At 41.4% G+C, this 23,767-nt stretch overlaps 1 protein-coding gene across 3 annotated transcripts in view; it reads left to right on the forward strand.

Annotated features, from left to right (window-relative positions):
• The first annotated feature begins 327 nt into the window (after positions 1-327).
• Positions 328-23,767, forward strand: part of TASP1 (taspase 1) — a 64,926-nt gene continuing 41,486 nt past the window's right edge. The window contains exons 1-7 of one of the 3 annotated variants that reach the window (XM_070732629.1): positions 328-414; positions 2,093-2,306; positions 4,726-4,793; positions 7,545-7,613; positions 15,939-16,059; positions 16,742-16,826; positions 18,656-18,735. In XM_070732629.1, coding sequence (XP_070588730.1) covers positions 2,165-2,306; positions 4,726-4,793; positions 7,545-7,613; positions 15,939-16,059; positions 16,742-16,826; positions 18,656-18,735 — 565 coding nt within the window. In that variant the 5' untranslated portion in view covers positions 328-414; positions 2,093-2,164. Of the gene's footprint in view, positions 415-498; positions 708-919; positions 1,086-2,092; positions 2,307-4,725; positions 4,794-7,544; positions 7,614-15,938; positions 16,060-16,741; positions 16,827-18,655; positions 18,736-23,767 lie in introns of those variants that run through there. The other 2 variants (XM_070732631.1, XM_070732630.1) reach the window with 2 other exon arrangements.

A 23,767-nucleotide genomic window follows, 5' to 3' on the forward strand; every position in this document is an offset into this window, starting at 1 on the left:
TGCAGAGAACAAGAACTCCAGAGCTGAAAAATTACTCTTTCCCACTTCCTTTTCTTCGCCTTTGGAAAAGAGGTAGGGTTTATTTTAATATACTGTATTATTTTAAATCCCCCGCCTTTTCTTTGACCAAGACGAAATCGGGCTGAGATTGTTTCGGCTTCCGCCACTCTAGCCCTCGCAGCACATGACGCAAAAGAACGTTCAATTCGGAACCGGAAGTGATCAGAAAACAGAATTTGGTTGGCTTCAACCCCCCTCCCCTCCCCGATACAAAAAGTCGCTGAGAGGCGGATTATAAATGCATGGGTGTGCGCGCCCGCCCGCCCGCCCACATCCAGGAGGAGACGAGCCTTGGAACGACACCTGGCTAGAACTGATGAACGAAGGAACGTCTCCCGCCGGCAACGCAGCAGGGTATTTCCCCACTCTCCTGGGGGGGGATGACGTCACGCTCCGAAGCAAAGGGCGTGTTGGTGATGTGATCAGAGTGCGACTCCTGCCCTTTGCCCGGTCGGAGGGAGGTGGAGGGGTGGTGGTGGAGCGGGACTCTCCTGCAGGATACCTGAGCCTGCAGCCATGCGGGGTGGAGGCGAAGCATGAGGGTTGTGGGAGGGGGAAGCTGAAGGATGAGTCTCGTCTCGGGGGACTTATTTGCCTAGTCGAGGAGGGTCTAACCTGGCTGTGAGCGAAGCCTCACGGAAATGGAGGTAGAACTGATGGGCAAAGCTTTCCACCTAAAGCGGGAGAGAAGGAGCCTTTCTTCTTAACGTGCATTCTTGTTCAGCTGTTAATTTCCAAACCCAAACTGGGGATTTTGCAGCTCTGGGTCATCCATGTTTCCTGTTGCTATGACAATATTGGGGGAACGAGTCCTTTTGCTTCTCCCGTGTGTCTAAAAAAAGCTTTATGGAGACAGGAATGCAAAACATCCACCATTTTCTTGTGTTTTCTTATTAGAAGGGAGCTTCACCCTGTTAAGTCTCGAGTAAGATGCTTGATGGGAACCAGTAGAGAACCAGCACATCGTATTTAAGATCTCTTGGGCGTGAACTTTTCATGGCCATATTCTGTGGCTACAAAACCAGGTTTTGAGATACACTTTGAACACTGTCTCAACAGACAATATATACATTCTTATCAAGGGCATAGGGTTAAAAGCCTAATGTTAGGATCAATTTCAGCGCAAATATGAAATAATAGTCTGCTTGAACTTCCCTACTGCAGCTTTTAAATGATTGCTCATATTTGGGATTCTAGTAATATTAGGGATTCCAGTAATACTCTAGAGTTCATAAGGAGTTGGGCGACTTATAGATTTAATAAGTTTAATTTAATAAATTAAATACTAGTATAGAAATTATGCTTAAAATCTTGTGAAAGAATAGAAATTAAGAGAGAGTAGGGGGGAAAGACACAGTTTGAAATAGCCTTATTTTAGTTGTTAAAGGAATCATACCATTCTTTCTGAAATTGTTTTCCTAATTTCTGCCAGTGTGAAAGCCTCCTAATAAATCTTTGGAGGCTTATAAAAATTTATCACAAGTTCATTTTAAAGTTAAAAATTGGCTATACAGTTTAATAAGTAGCAAATTAATATAATACAATTACTACATTGTATAATTTTGCTGAATATATGGACTTTTGTCAGGATGTTACTCATAGAAACATAGAAGACTGACGGCAGAAAAAGACCTCTTGGTCCATCTAGTCTGCCCTTTTACTATTCTCATAGTCATGTCATGGATGTGGAAAAAAATCTTGCACCTGAGTAGTGTTTTGTTCTAATGCAGGTGCTCTGAACAGAATGTGTTTCCTGAATAGAATCCTCCTTAGTCAAAAGTAAATGAAATAATGAAATGGTTATGAAATAATAACTGTGCATATATCGAACATCACTGAAATTGCTCTATATTTTCTATAGCTTTATAAACTGATTTATCTATCTACTTTCCTTCCTTTTTCTTTGTTTTGTTTGTGTGTTTTGTAAGTTTTGTTTGTTTAGATTATTTTTTATATGTAGAAACTTAATAAAGATTATTTTAAAAAAATTAAAAAGAAATAATGAAATAGTTTTGCTTGATTTTATTTTCAGGAAGACTCTCCCCCCATGTTTTCCCTTGGATGGAAGCATGCTCTGTTCCACAGAAAACGATAGCCTTGAAGTATGATCATGGAAAAAGGAATAAGCTCAGTAGAAGTTCCTCTTGTGACAGCTCATGCAACTACAGTAAGGATGATGGTAAAAGAACATGAAGCCAAACCGACTCAAAAAGTGAGACGAGTGGGATTTGTACTTGTACATGCAGGTACATGTCATAATATCACAACAGTAGATGGGCTGTGTTGTTAATGTTTTAGTATTATATATGGTACTTTTGGGAGAGGTGGGAAACGTGACACACAGGTAAATTGGGGAAAGAATGGTAAATATAAGTTTATATTTCATGACATGTTTCTTAGGTCAGTTAAGATAACTATAATCTTATTTCCTTTCAGTTATGGTAATCCAGCTCTCTTTTTTATTTAAATTAGGGAGTATAGTGTCTATGCTTACTCTCATTTGGCAGGAAATAGCTAATCAGAAGGATGCCTCCTTTTTAAATTTGATTTTTTTAATGGATAGATATGTAGCATGATGCACAAAAGCATGCTTTTAGAAAAAAAGACTTACCAGGCATTTAAATTGAAAGCTATAATCCCTTCAATAGAAAACAGAGGTGCTACTTTCTGAAGAGTGTGTGTTATTGATAGGGCTAATCTTTAACATTTTCTTCCTCTCCCTTTGCCTGAGCAGCATAAAGATATTGCTTTTGCATTCTGAACTGTTGGTTGGCTGTGTTTTAACATCTTGATTAGTTGATGGGGTAACACCTTGAATAGTTTATGGAGTTGATGTTTACAGATTAGTCAGCTGTTTTGTAATATTTGTCTATGGTGTAACATCCCAGGTTTTGGTTTGGTTCCAGGTTTGTAGTCTGGCTATATATTTATGGCATATGTCAGTTTGCTTTGTGTGGGTGTTGGAGGGGGGTGCAGCAGTTGGAGGTTCCACCATGGTTTGCCTTCTGGGTGGTAGTTGTATTTTGTCTGTGGGGTGGGTATGGGTTTGGGTCTAGTGAGGGTGATTGGTGGTGGCGTCCTCTGCTGTTCTGGGTCCGGTGTCAGTTTTCGTGGCTGGGATTCATTTATTGAGTAGGGATAGTTTCCAGATGTCTAATAGGAGGGAGATATCATCATGTTTGTTCATGTTGTGTGGGTGTTTCTCTATTTCAGTGGCTTCCATAATTATTCTCTTGTTGAAGTGTTCAGCCAACTAATATGTAAACATCAACTCCAACAACTACTCAGGATGACACCCCTAATCCTCAAACATGAACTAATCTGCAAAACATCAACTCCATCAACTACTCAAGGTGTTACCCCATCAACTAATCAAGATGCTACAACACAGCCAACACAGCTTATAGCAATTAAGCCAGAACTCCATACACCCCCACAATATTTATAGAAAGACGGCAGCTCTGACCACGCTTTGCTCGCCCTAGCATGAAGCCAAAAACACCAGCCTGAAGATGATGAGTGGGACCTTGTCAAAACATTACCAAAATTTTATCTTACACAGGAAAAGACCCTATACGCCAAGACCTACCTCCCTATATTCATACATACATACATACATACATACATACATACATACATACATACATGCATGCACATTTGAGTAGTCTCCCTTCCTTTTCAGTGTCAGTAAAAAATATGTTGCATACACAAACACATACACATTTGAGCAGTCTATGAATTGAGACTGAGTTTAACCAAATAGTTTGCAAGGTAATCAAGGACTTCTGTAGGTATGCCTTGCAGAAGAGTAAGCAACTTTGTATTTCTATGCTATGGGCCTGCTAATACGTCTTAATTCTTTTAGCTTTTCTCAAAGGGTAATAGAATTTAAAAGGATCATATATCATCATGTTAGAATCAACTTCATATATCTGTGGTTCATAAGAGATGCATAGTTAATTAATTTCTCTTTATATTTTGATGTTTTATTGTGATTGATGTGATAATGAATGGCACAGTGGTCTAGTGATGCTCACCTCCCACTTGGAAGGTTGAGAGTTCCATACTAGGTAATTGCAGATATTTTTCTGTTAGAGCGCAAAGAAAAAAATATCTGCTGCAAACTCCACACGGCACTAGGAAGGTCAGCTGGCCAGTAAACTCTCAATGCCATCCAGTCACCCCAACTCTACCTCAAATTAAGTGATTGTAGGGTCATAAAAAAGGAGATTGTAATTGTAAATGACAAAGATGTGGGTCTGCATATAGAAAGGGACAGCATTGTTTTCTTTGTTTCATGCTACTTCAGTTCCCATTTACATGGGCAGTTCCTTGCTTCAAGGCTATATATTTGAACCAAGCGTGCTCGCTATGTAGATGTCTAATGTGTGAAATGTTAGTTAATATTCCCTTAATAAGCTGATGATCATCAGGCTGCATGATTCACAATGAGATTCCAATATCCAATATTTCAAGATTACTCTTTGGAAAGACAAATGCATCCAACCTGTTGAAAATGCCCATGCTGGTTTGTAGTCCCCTTACAAGGCAGATACAATTTTGATATGGAAATATTTTATTTTAGAAAAGCTTTAAACCAAAATATTCTGCTTCCAGTACTTGATCGCTTTTACCCCTCTCCTCTTACATATTCCTTGCTAACAGGTGCAGGTTATCATTCTGAATCCAAAGCCAAAGAATATAAACATGTGTGCAAAAGAGCATGTCGAAAGGTAAGATTGTTAGAAGATAATTGTTAGCAATCTTATTTTTTTACTTCTACTTCTCAGTAATTCTTAAACAATTTCTAATTGCACTATTTAAAAAATAATTAGGATATATATATTCATAAAATACAGAAATTGAATAATTAACAAATTGTAACTGAGAAAAAGTATTTGAATCTATATATCATGAAACAGTACAGTAGCAAGTTTGAACTTGTTAATCAACACTTTCCTGTAGACTTCAAGAGACACTTAACACTTATGGAAGAAAAACTTTTATTAGTGCAGTACAGTTTCATTGTGTTGAAAGTTTAGACCATGATTGAGCAAACTAATGTCCTCCAGCTGCTTTATGTTGGAGCCCCATCCCCAATCTCTTGCCATTGACCCTACTTTTGGGTCTGTGGAAGTTCAATACAGACGTTCAGAGGGCAGTAAAGTGCCTGTTCTTGCCATAGATTACCATTTGTTTGTTTGTTTAATTGTTGAAACATCTAACAATGCCTTGATCTTTCAGATGTTTAATTTTTCCAATCTGCAAGTTTAATATGTTTACACTTTAATAGTCCTATATACAAAATTTTATGCAAAATTATATGACTGTAAGTCCTGTTGAATATAATGAGATCTATACTCAGGTATAAGAATATACAGTAAGGAGAGTTGCACTATTAATGGTTTTGATTTATGTTTTTCACCATGGATTTATACATTAATTGCATACAAATCCAATTAATAAATAAATTTATAATCTGCTTGCCTTAAAGTGTGAGCTTCAGTTTTATGTGTATATAACTTTAGATTTTGTAAGATTCTCTGTCATGATGATTTCATCTCAGTATATAGTATTTGTCTAAAGTCTATGGTCTTCCAGATTGTACCAGACAGAAGCTCTCGTGGCTTGTAGTCTGAAAAGAAGAACTATTTAGTTCAACAAATTCTTGCTGGTGGTTGGTTACTTATTCTTGACTTAGAAATAACTTTGACTTAGCTGTAAAAGTGCTTTCCTTAATAATTAACAATCTTGTATTGCTTCTGTTGCAAGCCAGCACAATGAATGAAATAATTCCCAAAATGATAAGTAGCATTTGAAAATGTGCTGCTTGATTAAGAACATAAGAAGGGCCATGCTGAATCAGGCCAAAGCCCATTTAGTCCTGCATTCTGTGTCACACAGTGGCCCACCAATTGTACATGGGGATGTTGAGTAGAAAGAGAAGGCAAAACCCTCCTTTCCCCTGATCCCCAATAAATGGTACTCAAGGGAATCCTGCCTGCCTCAATCAACATAGAGGCGACACTTAGACATCCGTTTCAATAACCACTGATACACTTGGCGTCCATGAATCTGTTTAATCCTGCCTTGAAGCTATCAAGGCTGACAGCTGTCATGACCTCTTCTGAAAGTGAATTCCATAAATCAACAACCCTCTGGGTGAAGAAATATTTCCCTTTATTTGTCCTCCCTTTCTTACCTATGAACTTTAGGGAGTGCCCCCTCGTCCTAGTATTGTGTGATAGAGAAAAGAATTTTTCTCTATCCACCTTTTCTATCCCATGCATGATTTTATACACTTCGATCAAGTCACCCCTTAAACGCCATGTTCCAAGGCTGAGAGACCAAGGCGTTGCAACCTGGTTTCATAAGGGAGATGCTTACATAAAAAAGGGAGGATTACATAATTAGGAGGCTACACTTAACAGACCTATAGATATCCAACTGAATATGGAATAGAAAATGAATTCCAAGTCAATATCAACATTTTAGGATAGAAGTAGTATCTTTAGTTGTATTTTCCATACCCGGAGGTTTAAGTAAAATGTTCCCAGAAATATCTCTTTCTCCTTTCTGTCAACTGCCTTGATAATTTTCATCTTCTATTCTTTGAATACAAAGTTGCATGCTCAGAAGATAGAATAAACAAATGTCAAACTAAAGAAGACTCCTGTTGAATGTGGTCCTAGGTTAATGCAGTGAGTTTAGTAAACCAATCAGTTCTATTCAGTTTCTGAACAGAAATTTATTTTAAAAACATATGTAATCGATTAGTAATTTTCTGCTTTGCTTCCTGTTACATAGTAGAAAATACTTGTACTTATTTGGCGCAGATACAGGATATGATTGTTAGTCATATCCTTTTACAAAAATAGTTTATTAAATTTCTATAAAAGGTAAAAGGAATTAAGGAAAAATATGGAAAGTGTTAAGGGAATAAAGAAAGAAAAATAAGAAAAAAGATAACTTTCTTCAGTATAGTTACAAATTAAAATACGCTTTTGATCTGACATTTAATAATACACAATATTGTAATAATAAACAATTCTAATCATCATTCAAATAATCAGTTCCCAAAATTAATATTTCAGCAAAAAGTCCAAAAGTGATTGCCACATTAAAAAAACAACCAAATACGGAACAGACAACGCTTTTCCTTTAATCAAGGTAGCCACTTTTGCCATCTTAGGCAGTTCCATCAACTTTAATTAAATTAAATTCAGTTTGATATTCATATCCTAACACCATTTCTTCTTTTAAACAAGGATGTTCACAATGTAGTCAGAAATTTTAAGTGACATCACACATCTAATTAAAGTGTGGTTCCTTTGTTTCACCTAAGAATAGCCATTATCCCACTGTTTGAAACATAGAACAATTCTGTTTTGGGACCAAATGACTCACTGGGCTTTATTGTGTAGAAAAAAAGTATGTAAAATATTTAAGAGGCGATACTTTATACCTAAAATTCTGTCTTCTAGGCAATTGAAAAGCTACAGGCTGGGGCTCTTGTAACAGATGCAGTGACTGCAGCGCTAGTTGAATTAGAGGTACTTAACATTTATTCAGGTGTCCTTTTGGTGGCAGTTTGACTATATTTTTCTATTCACCTCGTCTTATATTAAATGCATTAATTGACAACATGTACATTTGTAATATGTAAGAATTACATATTACAGGGGGTCTGATCAGGGTGAAATATTCTGACTTTTCAGTGGAATTGAATCTGGAAGAAAGTGTCCTTTAAAAGGGTTTTGTACAGTAAATTACAAACATACTTGAAAAAATGTTTCTGACTACTTGGGCCTTATAAAGCTTTTTCTTAAAGATTGTCCACATTTATTGGATGGATAAAGGAAAAGGAAGAGAAGAATTAACTTTTCTAGGCACTTGTATCTTGTAACCTAATCCTCCTTCAGATGTTATATAATATTCTAGAAAATAAAAGACTGGACAAAAGGTAGAATTTGCTATTCCTCTTTTATTTGTTCATGATATTCTAATATAAAGTATCCGTGTGTAATTTTTTAGAGTGAAATACTTTTTCACAAATCAGTGTCTGTCAGTTGCTATGTCATTGAGGCAGGGACAGCAGTTAATATGTTCCAGTTAATTTGAATGGCTGCTCTATCTCTTACTGTGAAAACAGTTGATGCTAAAATAATAAATTGACCAAAAGGAAGCACAATTAAAATATTTTACATTTATTCCATGGGAAAAGATAATATATTCAAATACCAGTAGTTAAGGAAACATGGGCAAAAATGCGCCGACTGGAGGGGTTGGGAGTGGAAGGCACCGTTTTACGGTGGTTCTCCTCCTACCTCTCTGGTCGGTCGCAGTCGGTGTTAGTGGGGGGTCAGAGGTCGACTCCTAGGTTCCTACCTTGTGGGGTTCATCAGGGGTCAGTCCTCTTTCCCTGCCATTTAATATCTACATGAAACCGCTGGGTGAGATCATCCAATGGCATGGGATGAGTTACCATCAGTACGCTGATGATACTCAGCTGTACATCTCCACCTCGTGTCCACTCAGTGAAGCAGTGGAAGTGATGTGACGGTGTCTGGAAGGTGTCAGGGTCTGTATGGGTGCCAACAGGCTCAAGATCAATCCAGACAAGATGGAGTGACTGTGGGTACTGCCTCCCAAGGACATTTCCATCTGTCCGTCTTATTACCCGGGGGGGGGGGGAGAGAAATTATTACCCCCCTCAGAGGGGGACTGCAACTTGGGCGTCCTTCTTGATCCACAGCTGACCTTAGAACACCATCTTTCGGCTGTGCCCACGTTTGCCTGGTGCATCAGTTGTGGCCCTATTTGGCCAGGGAGTCTTTGCTCACGGTCACTCATGCCCTTATCACCTCGCGGTTCGACTACTTCAATGCACTCTATATGGGGCTACCTTTGAAGAGTGTTCGGAAACTTCACATCGTCCAAAATGCAGCCACGCGAGCAGACTGCACTGGCTGCTGATTGGTTTCCGGACACAATTCAAAGTGTTGGTTATGACCCTACATGGCATAGGACCAGATTATCTCCGAGATTATCTCCGTCTTCTCCTGCACGAATACCAGCAACAGGTGAGGTCCCACAGAGTTGGTCTTCTCAGGGTCTTGTCAACCAGACAATGTCGGCTGGTGGGGCCTAGGGGAAGAACTTTCTCAGTGGGGGCTCCGGCCTTCTGGAACCAGCTCCCTCCAGAGATTCGCACTGCCCCCACCCCCCTTGCTTTCTGAAAAAGTTTGAAGATTCATTTTGCCACCAGGCCTGGGGCCATTAGATCTCCCCCCCCCCGACCAACAAATGTGTTTAGAATAATCTATGGATTGAGTGAAAGAATTGAATGTTTTAACGTTTTTAGGATGTTTTTAAAAGTCTTTTAACTGTCATTAATTAGATCAAATTGTTTTATTATGTATGCTATGTTTGTTGTGAGCCGCCCCGAATCCACAGAGAGGGGCGGCATACAAATCCAATAAATAAATAATCCTGGCAAGGATTTTTTGGTGATTATAAATACCCCAGGATGTATTTTCTACCATAGCATATTCCTAGGGACAATTGACCTAGACTGTGGAAATAATAATAATTATTAGTAATGATAATTTATTAGATTTGTATGCCGCCCCTCTCCAAAGACTTGCTTCATGTAATTTGAATGTGGGTTTTTTTCTTCATTGAGATCAATATCTATCAGTAATTAGGGGCCTTAATTCTACTTGTATGCAATGAATTATGGATTTATAGCATGTTGATTTAAGGTGTTTTCTTTTATTGAATGCATCCTTGATGTAAATACAGTGATCTCTCGATTAGCGCGGGGGTTACGTTCCAAGACCTCCCGCGCTAATCGATTTCCGCGTTATAGTGGTGTGGAAGTAAAAAAACACCATCTACGCATGCGCACCATTTTTTTCATGGCCGCACATGCGCAGATGGTGGAGTTTGCGTGTGGGCGGTGGGGAAGCCGCCCAACAGCTGATCTGCTCCGCAGCGCGGAAGCAGCGAGGAGCCGAAGATGGGGTAAAGGCAAAGGGGAAACCCCATCTTCGGCTCCTCGCTGCTGCCGCGCTGCGGAGCGGATCAGGTGTTGGGCGGCTGAAGGAACCTTCCCTTGGTCTTCCCGCCGCCCAGGCAAAGGGGAAACCCCAAGATCGCTTGCCGCTTGCCGTATTGCAGCTTGGAGCCTTGCTTCGCCTCCTTCACTGCAATACGGCAAGCGGCAAGCGATCTTGGGGTTTCCCCTTTGCCTGGGCGGCGCTGGGGCCATGCGGAGCCGCTCATCCAGGGGGGCGTGGACCGGCAAGGTGCCCTCCGCTCTCTCTCTTTCTCTCCCTGTTACCGGTGTGGTATAAGAGAGAGAAAGAAAGAAAAAGGAGGGTGACTTGCCAGTCCACGCCCCCCTGGATGAGCGGCCCCGCATGGCCCCAGCGCCGGACTCCGCCGTTGCCTCCGCCCTTGTTCGGCTCTGCAGCTGAGAGGCCACGTCCACCCCCTCCTCGGTGTCCCCGGCACCCAGCGTCCCCACGCCGCCTCCACCTCCCGGTAATGCGCCTGACCTCTGCCTCTCTCTTTCTCTCTCATATACCACGCCGGCAACAGGGAGAGAAAGAGAGAGAGAACTAGCGCGGACTTATTTTTTAATTAATCTTTTTTGAAAAACCGCGTTGCAGCGTTTCGCGCTAATCGAGACCGTGCTAATCGAGGGATCACTGTACCTAGAATAGGAGCTTTTGTTTATGTACAGATAATGTTTAGGAAAAGAGCAAATATTCTGATTAGGTTCTAACATTCAGTTGAATACTTAATAGCTCATATTAAATTCTTTTAATAATATTTAACCACAGGTCAAACTTTGAATGAAAAAAAGAATTTAGGACAGTGGAGTAAATCTTTCTTTAATTGAGGGTATATATTAATAACAATCTAGACCAAAGCTCTTCAAACTTGGAAGTTTTAAGACTTGTGAACTTCAACTCCAAAAATTATCTAGCCAGCATAGTTGGCTTTGAGAATTCTGGGAGTTGAAGTCCACAAGTCTTGAAGTTGTCAAGTTTGAGGACCCCTGATCTGGACATTTCCTCTGCCTGCTGATAATACAGATTGCAAAATGTAATTTTTATTTCCAGAATCAGTTTCTGCCAAATCTTTGACTTGAGTTTATTTCAATTTTAGGGTTTTTTCGAAGTTAAATGTAAGAATAAGAGAGACAAATATGAATGCCTCATCTTTTACTGTACAGTGATCCCTCGATTTTCGCGATCTCGATCTTCGCGAAATGCTATATCGTGATTTTTCCCACCCGATGACGTCACTCTCTTCCTTCCTTTCTCATCTTTCTTTCTCTCTCTCTTTCTCTATGTTGCTTCTTCCTCTCTCACACTCTCTTCCTCCCTCTCTCATCTCTTTCTTTCCTTCTCTCTCTTTCTCTATCTCTCCCCCTCTTGCTCTCGAGCGGCCGCCTAGCAGCTGATCTGCTCGGCAGCGCAGCAGCAGCGAGGAGCCGAAGATCCGGGTTTCCCCTTTCCGTGGGCAGCGATCTTCGGCTCCTCGCTGCTAGGCGGCCGAAGGAACCTTCCCTGGGTCTTCCCCGCTGCCCACGGAAAGGGGAAACCCAGATCTTCGGCTCCTCGCTGCAGCCGCGCGCCCCTCGCCTTAGCCTCGCCTGGCGGGCGAAGGAGGGCGCAGCTCTGGCCGCTCGCCTCGGAGCCGGTCGGCCTCGCTGGCTGCTTGCAGCCGAGCCTCGGCAGGGGAAGAGGCGGTGGCGCCGCGGCGAGGCAAAGGCGAGGGGCGTGCGGGGAGCTGCCGGAAAGGAGGCGGGCGACGGAAGGCGCAGCTCCGGCCGCTCGCCTCGGAGCCGGTCGGCCTCGCTGGCCGCTTGCAGCCGAGCCTCGGCAGGGGAAGAGGCGGTGGCCACCCTCCTTCACCCGCCCTTTTTGACTGCCCATCCGCCCCACGGCCTCTCCCCCCACGCCCGGCTCTCTTGGCAGGCAGAAGCAACAAGTCCGGCGCGGAGGCCTCTTTCTCGCTGGGCGTCTTTGGCTGGGGCTGCTTTCTTTTTTCCGGGGGGGGGGGAGGAGGGGGATAGAGCTTCTCCCCACCACCTCTCCCCACCGCCTCACGGGGGTCGCGTGAACGTGCTAGGGGATGCTCCCGGCAATGTTTCTCGGCAGGGGAGGCCAACTCCGTGGCGACACGTCTCTCTCTTTGTGTGGGTGGGTGTTTGGAGCTCAGAACTCCGGTTTATAGTTGGGGAGGAAAGCTGTTTAAGCATTGAAGCTATCACCTTCCGCTGACAGCCTGCATGTATAATTTTAAACACCTATAGCTTTTATGAAGGGATGCAATATGTAGCACGTTCACGCGACCCCCCGTGAGGCGGTGGGGAGAGGTGGTGGGGAGAAGCTCTCTCTCCCTCCTCTCCCCTCCCGGAAAAAAGAAAGCAGCCCCAGCCAAAGACGCCCAGCGAGAAAGAGGCCTCCGCGCCGGACTTGTTGCTTCTGCCTGCCAAGAGAGCCGGGCGTGGGCAGCAGCTGAGAAAAGTCGGAGCCGGTCCGGTGAAGCAGGAAAGGGACGGAGAAGGCTCACTGGCAGCCCTTGCCCATCGCCGCGCCTTCGCTTCCCCCCCTCCCCCGCTGGATCCGGCAGCGTGCTGAGGGGAATTGCCGCGGACTGGAAAAACCGCCACCCTTCGCCGGGAGTGCCGTTCGTGGCTCTCTCAGGCGAGGACTGAAGGGAGGGTCCATGCGCGGCCGGCTGGGTGGCGATGCCAAGGCGGCCCGGGGTTTTTTTGGGGCTGTTTTTTTTCCCCTTTCGGCGGCTTTGGGAAGAACCTTGCCGGGTGATGCGGCGCTGAAGGCAACGCCGCTCTGAGGAAACGGGGCTCTCTCACGTGGCTCTCCGGTGTGTGTGCGCGCATGCGGTTCTCCCGCTCCTGTGTGTCGCCGGCTCTGCGCACTTTCAGCGGGGGCTGCCCTGCGCTTCCTTTTGCTGCCCGAACGTCAGGAGTTCCCTCCGGCTCAGCGGGGGGGGGGTTGTTTTGAAGGGGGGGAGAGGCCGTGGGGCGGATGGGCAGTCAAAAAGGGCGGGTGAAGGAGGGTGCAGCGGCGAGGCGAAGGCAAGGGGCGCACGGCCGACCGGCTCCAAGGCGAGCGGCTGGAGCTGCGCCCTCCTTCGCCCACCTCCTTTCCGGCAGCTCCCCGCGCGCCCCTCGCCTTCGCTCGCCACGGCGCCACCGCCTCTTCCCCTGCCGAGGCTCGGCTGCAAGCAGCCAGCGAGGCCGACCGGCTCAGGCGAGCGGCCGGAGCTGCGCCCTCCGTCGCCCGCCTCCTTTCCGGCAGCTCCCCGCGCGCCCCTCGCCTTCGCTTCGCCGCGGCGCCACCCGCCTCTTCCCCTGCCGAGGCTCGGCTGCAAGCGGCCAGCGAGGCCGACCGGCTCCGAGGCGAGCGGCCGGAGCTACGCCCTCCTTCGCCCGCTGGGCGAGGCGAAGGCGAGGGGCGCGCGGCTGCAGCGAGGAGCTGAAGATCTGGGTTTCCCCTTTCCGTGGGCAGCGGGGAAGACCCAGGGAAGGTTCCTTCGGCCGCCTAGCAGCGAGGAGCCGAAGATCGCTGCCCACGGAAAGGGGAAACCCGGATCTTTGGCTCCTCGCTGCTGCCGCGCTGCCGAGCAGATCAGCTGCTGGGCGGCCGAAGGAACCTTCCCTGGGTCTTCGTCATCTGCGCATGCGCGGCCATGGGGAAAAAAGGGCGCGCATGCGCAGATGGTGTTTTTACTTCCGGAACCCACATTGCGAAAAATCGATTATCGCGAGGGGTCTGGGAACGGAACCCTCGCGATAATAGAGGGATCACTGTATACCTGAATGAACTCAGTAAACAAAGAAGTTTCTTTTTTCCAAAGAATTTGAGGGCTTTCTGCTTTCCAGTGTTCTGTCTTTTGGTTTCAGCAGTTGTTAACAAGAATTTTGAAAACCCTGTCTTAATTCAACATAAAATGGAGAAGAGCACAACAGAATTAAATAGGATGGGCCCAACTTCATCTGCATGCACTACTTATGAATCAGGGTGGAAGAATGTTTTCTTCTGGAAGCAGCTGTTCACATCTCTCTTATTCTTCTGAAGGGTTATAGACCACTAAGGAAAAAGCAATTTCAGCTGTATCTGCACTTGTGAAGCCCATTGTGCTTTTACAAAACTCCATTTTCTTCCTCCCGGATTTGACATATTATAGAATTAAAATCCTTGATACTGACATTGGAGGTGGAAGAATAAATTGTAAATTGAGCAAGCATACATATGCGTTTGTGTGTATAAAGCAATGAAGAGTCTAAGCAATATTTGCATCTTAAAAAATAATGACATTTATTTTGCACAATCCTCTCAGGCCAATTTACACTTGACTCTAAATTTTGACAGCTTTTCATACACTGTAGTATCAAACATGCATTTCAGAACAAATCTGTAGACTTCAGCAAATTTATGTACATAAATTATTTTATATGCATATCTGAAAATTGTTTTCATACCCATATAGATCCAAGGGGGATTGCTTGAATAATTCTGTTTCTTGCTGACTACGAAGAAATTGGGGATAGATTTCATTTAGCAAAAGCCATTTTTTGATTTTGAAATTTCAATCAGCAGCAGAGTTTCCTTTTCTTTCTCTTCACAGGGACTTTCTATATATTGTAGATGTGTGTCTCATTTAGGAAGGAGAAAAATGACTGTGTGTGCATGCACACACAGGTCTCGGAACTACTTTCTCTATATGCAGTGCTTATATACAATTTCTCATTATACAGTGGTATCTCTACTTAAGAATGTCTCTACTTAAGAACTTTTCTACATAAGAACCAGGTGCTCAAGATTTTTTTGCCTCTACTTAAGAACCATTTTCTACTTAAGAACCCGAGCCCGGAAAAATTTCCCAGGAAATTTGAGAGCAGCACAAGGGCCCAGCCAGTTTCCTGCCATTCCCCTTTTAATCCTGTCCATCTCGGGCTTTTCTGGGCTGCCAAAGGAGCCTTTCGGTGGCGCTTAAGGAGGCTTTAGCAGCCCAGAGCGAACGGAGAGTTTTCCTTTCTCTGGGCACTTGGACAGGGAATTAACCACTCCCTCGCGCTGCCTCCCATACACCCGGCATGAGGTAGCCTCCCAGAGCATCTGGGCGCGGAAAGGCAAAAGAGGGCGCTCACCTCGCCTTCCTTCAGCTGTTGTCCTCCTCCTCTCACCCAAATTCTGAGCTTTTATTTCTTTCCTAATGGGTTTGCACGCATTATTTGCTTTCACATTGATTCCTATGGGAAAAATTAAGAGCATTTCTACTGGTCACGAAACAAATTAAGTTCTTAAGTAGAGGTACCACTGTAGCCGCATAGTGGATTTCATAGGGTAAAATACTGAATTTTTCATACCTCCTTACCGATCCTCATTCCTGCTCTTGCTTTTATGTAGTTGTTTGGCAGTTGCTGCTGTCATCTGGGAGACTCTTCATTTGATATCCTCTCCCTTAACTGCAGTGTGTGATAGCAATAGGGATCTCACTATCTATATTGCTTAGATGAAAACAGAATTGTATAAATGGATTTTTAAAGAAAACCCAGAGCATGCAACTGTAGAATCTGTTTCTCAGATGAATAAATGGGAATCAATTCAAAACATCCTCTGCCTTTTTTTACCCCCTTTACAATTTTGCTTTCACTTGCACTCTATTTTTTCTCTTTTCCTTCCCCTTGTTTCCTTTAGGGAATCCTGAATTAAAATTAATGGGCTGAGGATTGGGAACGCATTGGCTCAGTAACAATAATTTGACTCAAGTTGTTTGTTGTGATAATATAGATGTTTGTTTATGTGTTTTTTCTTTAAATGTCTTTATAGGATTCACCCTTTACAAATGCAGGAATGGGATCTAATCTAAATCTCTTAGGTGAAATTGAATGTGATGCCAGTATTATGGATGGAAAATCACTCAATTTTGGAGCAGTGGGAGCTCTCAGTGGTATGTAGATTACACTCTCAAAGATGTAACATTGATACCAGAGTGATATTTGACTATATGTTTAGTCATGTCACAACCAATCTCATGTTGAGGCCAAGATAAGTAAGTTGATAAAGGATAGAAATATGAGCCAAGTCACATACTAGTGATTATTACTGTTATTGCCAGCTGTTGCTTAATTTTGGATTATTGTACACTGCCTAAAATCACATGGTTCATGTTCGTTGGCCATTTTTTAAAACAAATAAATGCATTTGAAATGTTCTTGGCAATAATTCATTGTACTTGAAATTTCCTGAAGTAGGTATACTATTATGATAGAGACAAGTAGAAAAATATAGTAATCTGAATCTAGAACAGGGAAGAAATACTAAATCAGTGGAAAGTTTCCAATTGAAATAAGTGTGACGTTAGATAATCAGGATGGAAATTGGTTTTTCTTTGTTTTGGCTCAATGCACCTATTTTTGGAGCATACTAATACTGTAAAGGATCATATTACACTTATTTCTGTATATCTTTGAAAACGAATACTATAGCAAAAGTAGAGTTCTTGAATATGTATCACTTTAGTAGTGAATATAGGTAAAACGTTCTTTTATAGTGTAAGTTAACATGACAAACATTCTAAATTTGTCTGTAATACAATGTTGCAGGTCTCTTAGATGAATTGTGTTTTTCAGGAATCAAAAATCCTGTCTCCGTAGCAAATAAATTATTATGTGAAGGGCAGAAGGGAAAACTATCCGCTGGCAGAATTCCACCTTGGTAATTACTTTATTCTGCTTTTCTTTTTATTGTTTCTTCCTCTTCCTTCATTGTAGTGCAATTTTTGAAAGTTACTCTTATTGACAGAAGCTTGTTGTTTTTTTAAAAAAGCAATAACATGCTATTTACATGAGGTCTGGATTAATTTATTGGTCTTGGAACATCTTATATTTTCACTATGGCTGTAAATAGAATTGAGAATTAAGGATAATATTTCTACTTATAATTTCTTTCATTGTGGTTTTATACACACATACACACATACATACACACAAAATTGAAAAGCTTCTTTTCTGATGTTTAAGCTTTGAGTCCAGTAAATGTCAAAATTGAATATTGATTTAAAAACATGGATTTCTTCATCTACTCTTGCTTCCAGATTTATAAAATTTAACATATGCTTCCATTTAAGAGTATAGACAAAATGGAAAATATATTTCATTTTGAATGCAGAACAAAATAGCTGTGCTAAACATTTCATCAGAACATTCTCTATTGGCTGTGTTTTGACACAATAATGAAAAGGTTCAAGTATTCCAACAACCAAATTTGAACATCACAATATATTCGCATAAAAATAATGGATACCAGAACAAACTTAAACCTTTCACACTCTAGAGCCCAAAACCAAGTGGATGAGAGTTTCCCAAACTTGATCAAAGTAACCTATTTAAATTGAGATGTGGGGGGAGGGGGGGATAAACATTAACAATTCCTTTCTGGAAACAAAAATATATATCAATCCATACCCCAGAATCTTTTCTCAACTTATGGTGTTCACTCAACATTTTAACAATGTGAAATAGCTACAATTTCAGCTATTTTCTGTTTAGGTAACAAATTTTGGTTTGGAAATAAACACAGCTATATGGGCAAACAGAAATAGTATTATCTGTTCCTTCCTGTAACATTTAAAAAAAAAACTTAATTCATTGGTCATTTTCTCTGTAAGTTTAGAAAGTCAGCATAGATTGCCTTACAAGCAACAAATTTGGCAGATTTAAAAATGTTAAATTAGTATATTTTATCTTGGAACAAAACTCTTGGAATGAATATGTTGTTTTGAGCTTGGAACACTCAAAAAGGCTCTTTGAATGTTCCAAGTTCAAAGCAAAACACATATTTCAAGAATTGGCTAGTTTGAAATTGAAGTGGATATGGTCATGATAATTTTTATTCTGGAAATAACATTTTTAAACTGATTTAATTTTTATAAACAATTGAACATAAACTATAACTATGCGTATTTTCTACAGAGGTATTCAAAGTATGAGGAATTTTTTTTCCTGAATATCCAATTCTAATGAGACTACATTACAGAAAATCTAAAAAAAATCCCAGCTATTTTATTGTAACATATGAAAAACCTGAAATCCATGTGCTTTGTCAATGCCTTGAAATTTCTTGGTAGTTCCTAGATTTTCTGGGAACTTCAGTAAAGATGTTATTTAAAGGTTTTTGGAAAGCCGGAAAGCCAAGGCATGTGAAAGCTGCTCCTTTCAACATTAATAAAATTTAATTTGCATCTCAATTAAATATTTTGGACCTGTAGTATTTCTTCACAGATTCAAAAATGCAGCTTAGATTGTAGGATTATTATTAAAAAGAGTAGATGCCATTGATGATCAGATTACTTCTGAAACAATCCTGTTTAGTATACGTTTGTGCATCATTTAACACTGTAAAGAATATCATGTTTTTTGTTATTTCCTGCTTTGACTTAATTAGAACAATTCTACTAAATAGTTTGCTATTATAAGGAAAGTGATGAAAATATTTCCTGTCACTGTCTTCTCCTAGCCACTTGTTTGTTCTCTCCTATTTTGTAGTTTCTTAGTTGCTGAGGGAGCCTTCAGATGGGCGGTGGATCATGGGATATCAGCCTGTCCTCCAGGCGTCATGGCAACAAGTGAGTATCTTTTTATTAGAAATTATTACTGAAACTCAGAAACCAGTGAAATGGATTTGTTTAAGTACTGTTCATACCAATGGACCCTATAGGGAAATTGCATCATAACTATTATTTCAAAGCCATTATAGTGATATTCATAAGGAATTTTTTGAATATTAAAGTTCAAACTGCTGGTAGCTACCTTAGAAGACCATCTCTCGGCTGTGGCAAGAGGGGCGTTTGCATGGGTATGCCTTGTGCGCCAGTTGCAGCCTTATCTGGACAGAGATTCTCACAGTCACTCATGTCCTTATCACCTCGAGGTTTCGATTACTGCAATGCTCTCTACATGGGGCTGCCTTTGAAGATTGTTTGGAGACTACAAATTGTGCAAAATGCAGCTGCGTGAGCTATACTAAACAACTACCACGATCTGCCCACATTTCAACATCGCTCCGTGAGCTGCACTGGTTGCCAATTGGTCTCCAGGCCCAATTCAAAGTGCTGGTTATGACCTACAAAGCCCAACATGGCTTAGAACCAGATTATCTTCAGGACAATCTTCTGCCTCATGTATCCCAGCAGCCAGTTAGGTCCCACAGTGTTCTGCCGGCATGTCTCAGCCGCCCTCAATTACAGGGTAATTAGTCCAGAAAGACACACACCACACGATAGAAGGAAAACCCAACAGTCTTTATCAACAGAAAAACAGAAACAGCTCCCTTTTTAAATGTCAAAGGGATTTTCTGGTACACACAAGGCCCAGGTTAAATGCAATCCAAATGCTCATCCAATAACTGGGAAATTGAGTCCAATTCTAAAGTCCAGAAAGCCCACACACAATCTTGAACAGCAAAAAACCACTATCTTGACAAAACTATGAATCAGATAAATTGCCATGAGGCTAAAACAGCAGACTGCTCTTTTATCTGTAGCATTAATTACAGCAGCCCCACCCAACCACAGGTGGCCTCATTTATCTCCTGTAATAATCCTTCAGTTGTTGTCTCCTATGCATCAATCTACGCATGCGTGGATGTGTCATACATTCTTGTTCAGAATTCAGGGATGATAAGGATGATTGATCTCCTCCTGGGCTGTCTGCCAAACTCCCCTCTTTCAAGTCACCCCCACCTTCTTCTTCTTCCGAGGAAACTTCACTCCCTGTCTCTGTCGGCAATAAAACAGGCCTATGACATGTTGATGCTTCCCCTGCATCCATCTCTACATTCCTTGGGGCAGGAGCTGGGCCAGAGCCAACCACAACACACAGAGTCGGTCTTCTCCTGGTCCTGTCGGCCAGACAATGTCAACTGGTCTGGCCTAGGACAAGAGTCGCCTCGAGAAGGGCGGCATAGAAATCTCAGTAAGCAAAAAGATAAATAAATAAATAAATATAAAGGCCTACATGACATAGAATCTGGTTCCTTGATGGACTGCTTGTCTGCCAGAGTATCTACCTGATAGTATGGCCAATTTGATCTGGCAGAGTTGATTTGTGCTCTAGGTTCTTTCAAATAAACAATGCCGTTTTTCTGCATTCTTATTCTTATTTATTGTTTTTCATGTTTTTAATGATGGTTAACTGCCCAGAGTCTTTGAGAGTTTGGGTGGCACATATATTCAATGAATAATTAATTATTACAGTTATCACTAATGGCATTTGAGCAGAAGTAGTGATTTATTCAGCTTGAGGTTAAATTATGGATAATATAGAGCATACTTTTCAATTACTGTCAAGAGAATGTTTGAAGAATAGAAAGGAAAACATTTAAGCTTTGTAGTGGTATGTTATAGATCTTTAAAACACTGGAAGTATGAAGATTAAATATCTTGTGTTCATTAAACCTGTTTGATATTATACACCATTTAGAGCCTTTTGGGATGAGAAATACAGTAAATATTTTGTTTGATTTTATTGAAAGTGCTGTGGCCTTTTCTGTTTGGGAAATTTTAACTCAACAACGATAATAATGATTTATTTTTATATGTTAATGTTTTTATATATCTTTCTTAAACTGTTTTATAGATTTTTAGTATTAGTATTACATGGATGTTATACCGTGTTTCTTTTTACAGTATCCCCAAAAACCCCACTATGTCTTACTTTCGGGGTATGTCTTATATTGGAAAAAAAATTGTCAATTTTTTTGTTTTAACTATAAAATTAACATTTATTAACAACCTGAACAGTATTGTATTCACCACCAAACAGCAGATGATACCCCAGTATGCCAGTGTGTATGTTTTACTGATGTATGATTAATACTGTGTGCATTACCGTATTTTAAGCAGGAGGCGGCAGTGACAAGTGCAGGGGATGGCGCGGTGACGTATGGAGAGGGGGGGCGGTGCGGAAGTGGGCAGGAGGCGGCGCTCATTAAGATCAGAGGGAGGTGGCAGATGCGGTGACGTATGGAGAGGGGGACGGTGCGGATGTGGGCAGGAGGCGGCGCGCAGCTAGATGAGAGGGAAGCGGCAATACCCCCGTGTTTCCCCGAAAGTAAGACATATGTCTTACTTTCGGGGTACGGCTTATATTAGCCGACCCCCCTGAAACCCCCGATACGTCTTACAATCGGGGTTGTCTTACTATCGGGGAAACAGGGTATTTTTGGTGATAAGCCACCCAGAAGCCCTAGGGCAGTGATAGCGAACCTATGGCACAGGTGCTACAGGTGGCACGCGGTGCCATATCTGCTGGCACATGAGCCATTGCTGCAGCTCAGCTCCAACATGCATGTGTGTGCTGGCCAGCTGATTTTTGACTTGCATAGAGGCTCTGGGAGGGTTTTTTTGGCTTTCAGAGAGCCTCCAGGGGGATGGGGGAGGGCATTTTTACTCTCCCCCTGTGTCAGGGAAGCCTTTGGAGCCTGGGGAGGGTGAAACACGAGCATACTGTGCCCACCAGAAAGTGGGAAACAGGCCATTTCTGAACACCAGAGGGCCTCTGGGAGGACAGGGAAAGCTGTTTTCACCTTCCCCAGGCATTGAATTATTGGTGTGGGCACTTGCGCATGCGTGATAGCACGCGTGCATGCTCTTTTGGCACCCGAGGAAAAAAAGGTTCGCCATCACTGTTCTAGGGAGTTGGGCAGCATTAAAAAATTGAATAAATAAATAAAAATAAATAAAATATAATATAATTTGTATAATTTATTTGAACCATATATAAAACCATTTTAAGTTGCTATAGAATATATTTCTAATTTTGAACTGCATCTTTTCTGAGTACTTAAAAATCTTTTCATTATAGAATGTCCCATCTCAAAAGTATGTAACTATACCCACAGCATTCCCCATAAATGTATATTAGCTGTTAATTTTCTCTAATAACTTTATTTATAACTTTATTTTATTACGTTTGCTCTCCTTACTTTATCTCCTTGCATCATGGTAATTATATAAGAGAAAAGAAAAATAGGGTCTTGTTTTAAAGTGTTTCTTGCATTAGATTATATATTCCCTGACTTTCCACTTTGAAGTGAAGATGATATTACTCAAATACTTAGTCAAGAATCATTTTCTGGTTTGCTGCATCAAGAGTTTTGAGATTGTAATCTGGCCATTTTGGAGCCAGTCTACTGAAATGTTAGCAACAAGAAAGTACCATTATATTACCTTAAAATATTTAAATGTCTCAATGTCTTAAATGTACAAAGGCATTAATTGATCCCCATTTCCTTTTGAAAGAGAATTTCATATTATTTCATCTTTAGAGCCTTTTCAGCATACACCAAAAATGACTGCCAGGGGGTGCTCTATGATTGATCAGAATTGGATTGCTTTACTGAGGATTAGATTTATTAAATATTTTTTGTGGTTACACTTAATTTTCTAAAATACTTTAAATAGTTATATTTTACAACTCTAGAAGTATAATTGTTTTAATGCTGTTAATAAAGTAGGCAAGGGTGATCATGATTTCTAATGTTATTAAATTTATAATTAAATTTCTTCTGTTAGATTTCAGCATACTGAGGATAAAGTAAATCTGAATCTCATTTCTTAACATTTATTCAGTTGAGTGCATTGAAGGTGCAGAGAAGTATATATTGTTTCAAGTAGAATTTTGGAAAATAGCACTAAGAAAAATCAAGTATATAGAAGAAATAGTTGCAGACTACATTGGCAGAACCTTTAAACTCAGTCTGGGACAAAATTAGAAGTCACTGTCTTCCTTTAAACTATGGGTGTCAAACTTGCAGCGTCATGTTGCTGTCAACTCTCTAAACATGTGCAGAAGGAAAATCGTCCCTCTGCGTATGTGCAGAAGCAAAATTTCCCTAGGGAATGCATGTGCATGCGTGAGCATAGCAGGTGTGTGCGCACAAAATGTTGCGATGTGCACTCAGCACACGGGAAGGAAAAGGTAAGAGGAACCTGCCCCTGGTGATGATCTGGACAAGGGAGCTAGTACTGATGATATGGTTCATCTCACCTTTTTTCCTGCTATCAAAGTTCTCCTGGCTGCTGGGTGGGTAAACAATGAGAAATCCCAATATAGTGGCCTCTAGAAAAATAGAAATGGTACCCTAGCAGATAGCCAATTTTCCTTTGAGTGCAGAGAAGGTGACACCTCCTCTTAAAATGAATTAAGCTCTGTGTATTGGCATATGGGGCTGGGAGCAATATCACAAGACAGCCAGCCTTGGTAGGGATGCAACAAAAGCAACTGAAATAAGATGGAAATCTGTTCAGGGAATATCTTGATCAATTTCCAGAGGCAAAGCAATTGTTTACTCCTTGACTTAAAACGTGTTCCCACTAGGTATAGCTTCTATAGATATAGATTCAATCTATATATAGGTGTATATAGATTCAAAGTTACAATTGGCCCTGATGTCAAATCTGTATATGTACCTAGGCAATATTCTTGCAGGACCACTTAGTAACTCTGCTGAGAACATCAAGAACTTATTCCCTTTCTCATCAATTACTGATATAAGCACTAGCATTTTCTAGCAATGGACTTCTTCCTTTATATAGCAAAAATAGTGTGCAAAAGGATAGATTAATATGAATTGACACCAGAAATTGCAACATTCAA

Source organism: Erythrolamprus reginae, chromosome 1 (assembly GCF_031021105.1).
Source record: "Erythrolamprus reginae isolate rEryReg1 chromosome 1, rEryReg1.hap1, whole genome shotgun sequence".
Taxonomy (NCBI): domain Eukaryota; kingdom Metazoa; phylum Chordata; class Lepidosauria; order Squamata; family Dipsadidae; genus Erythrolamprus; species Erythrolamprus reginae.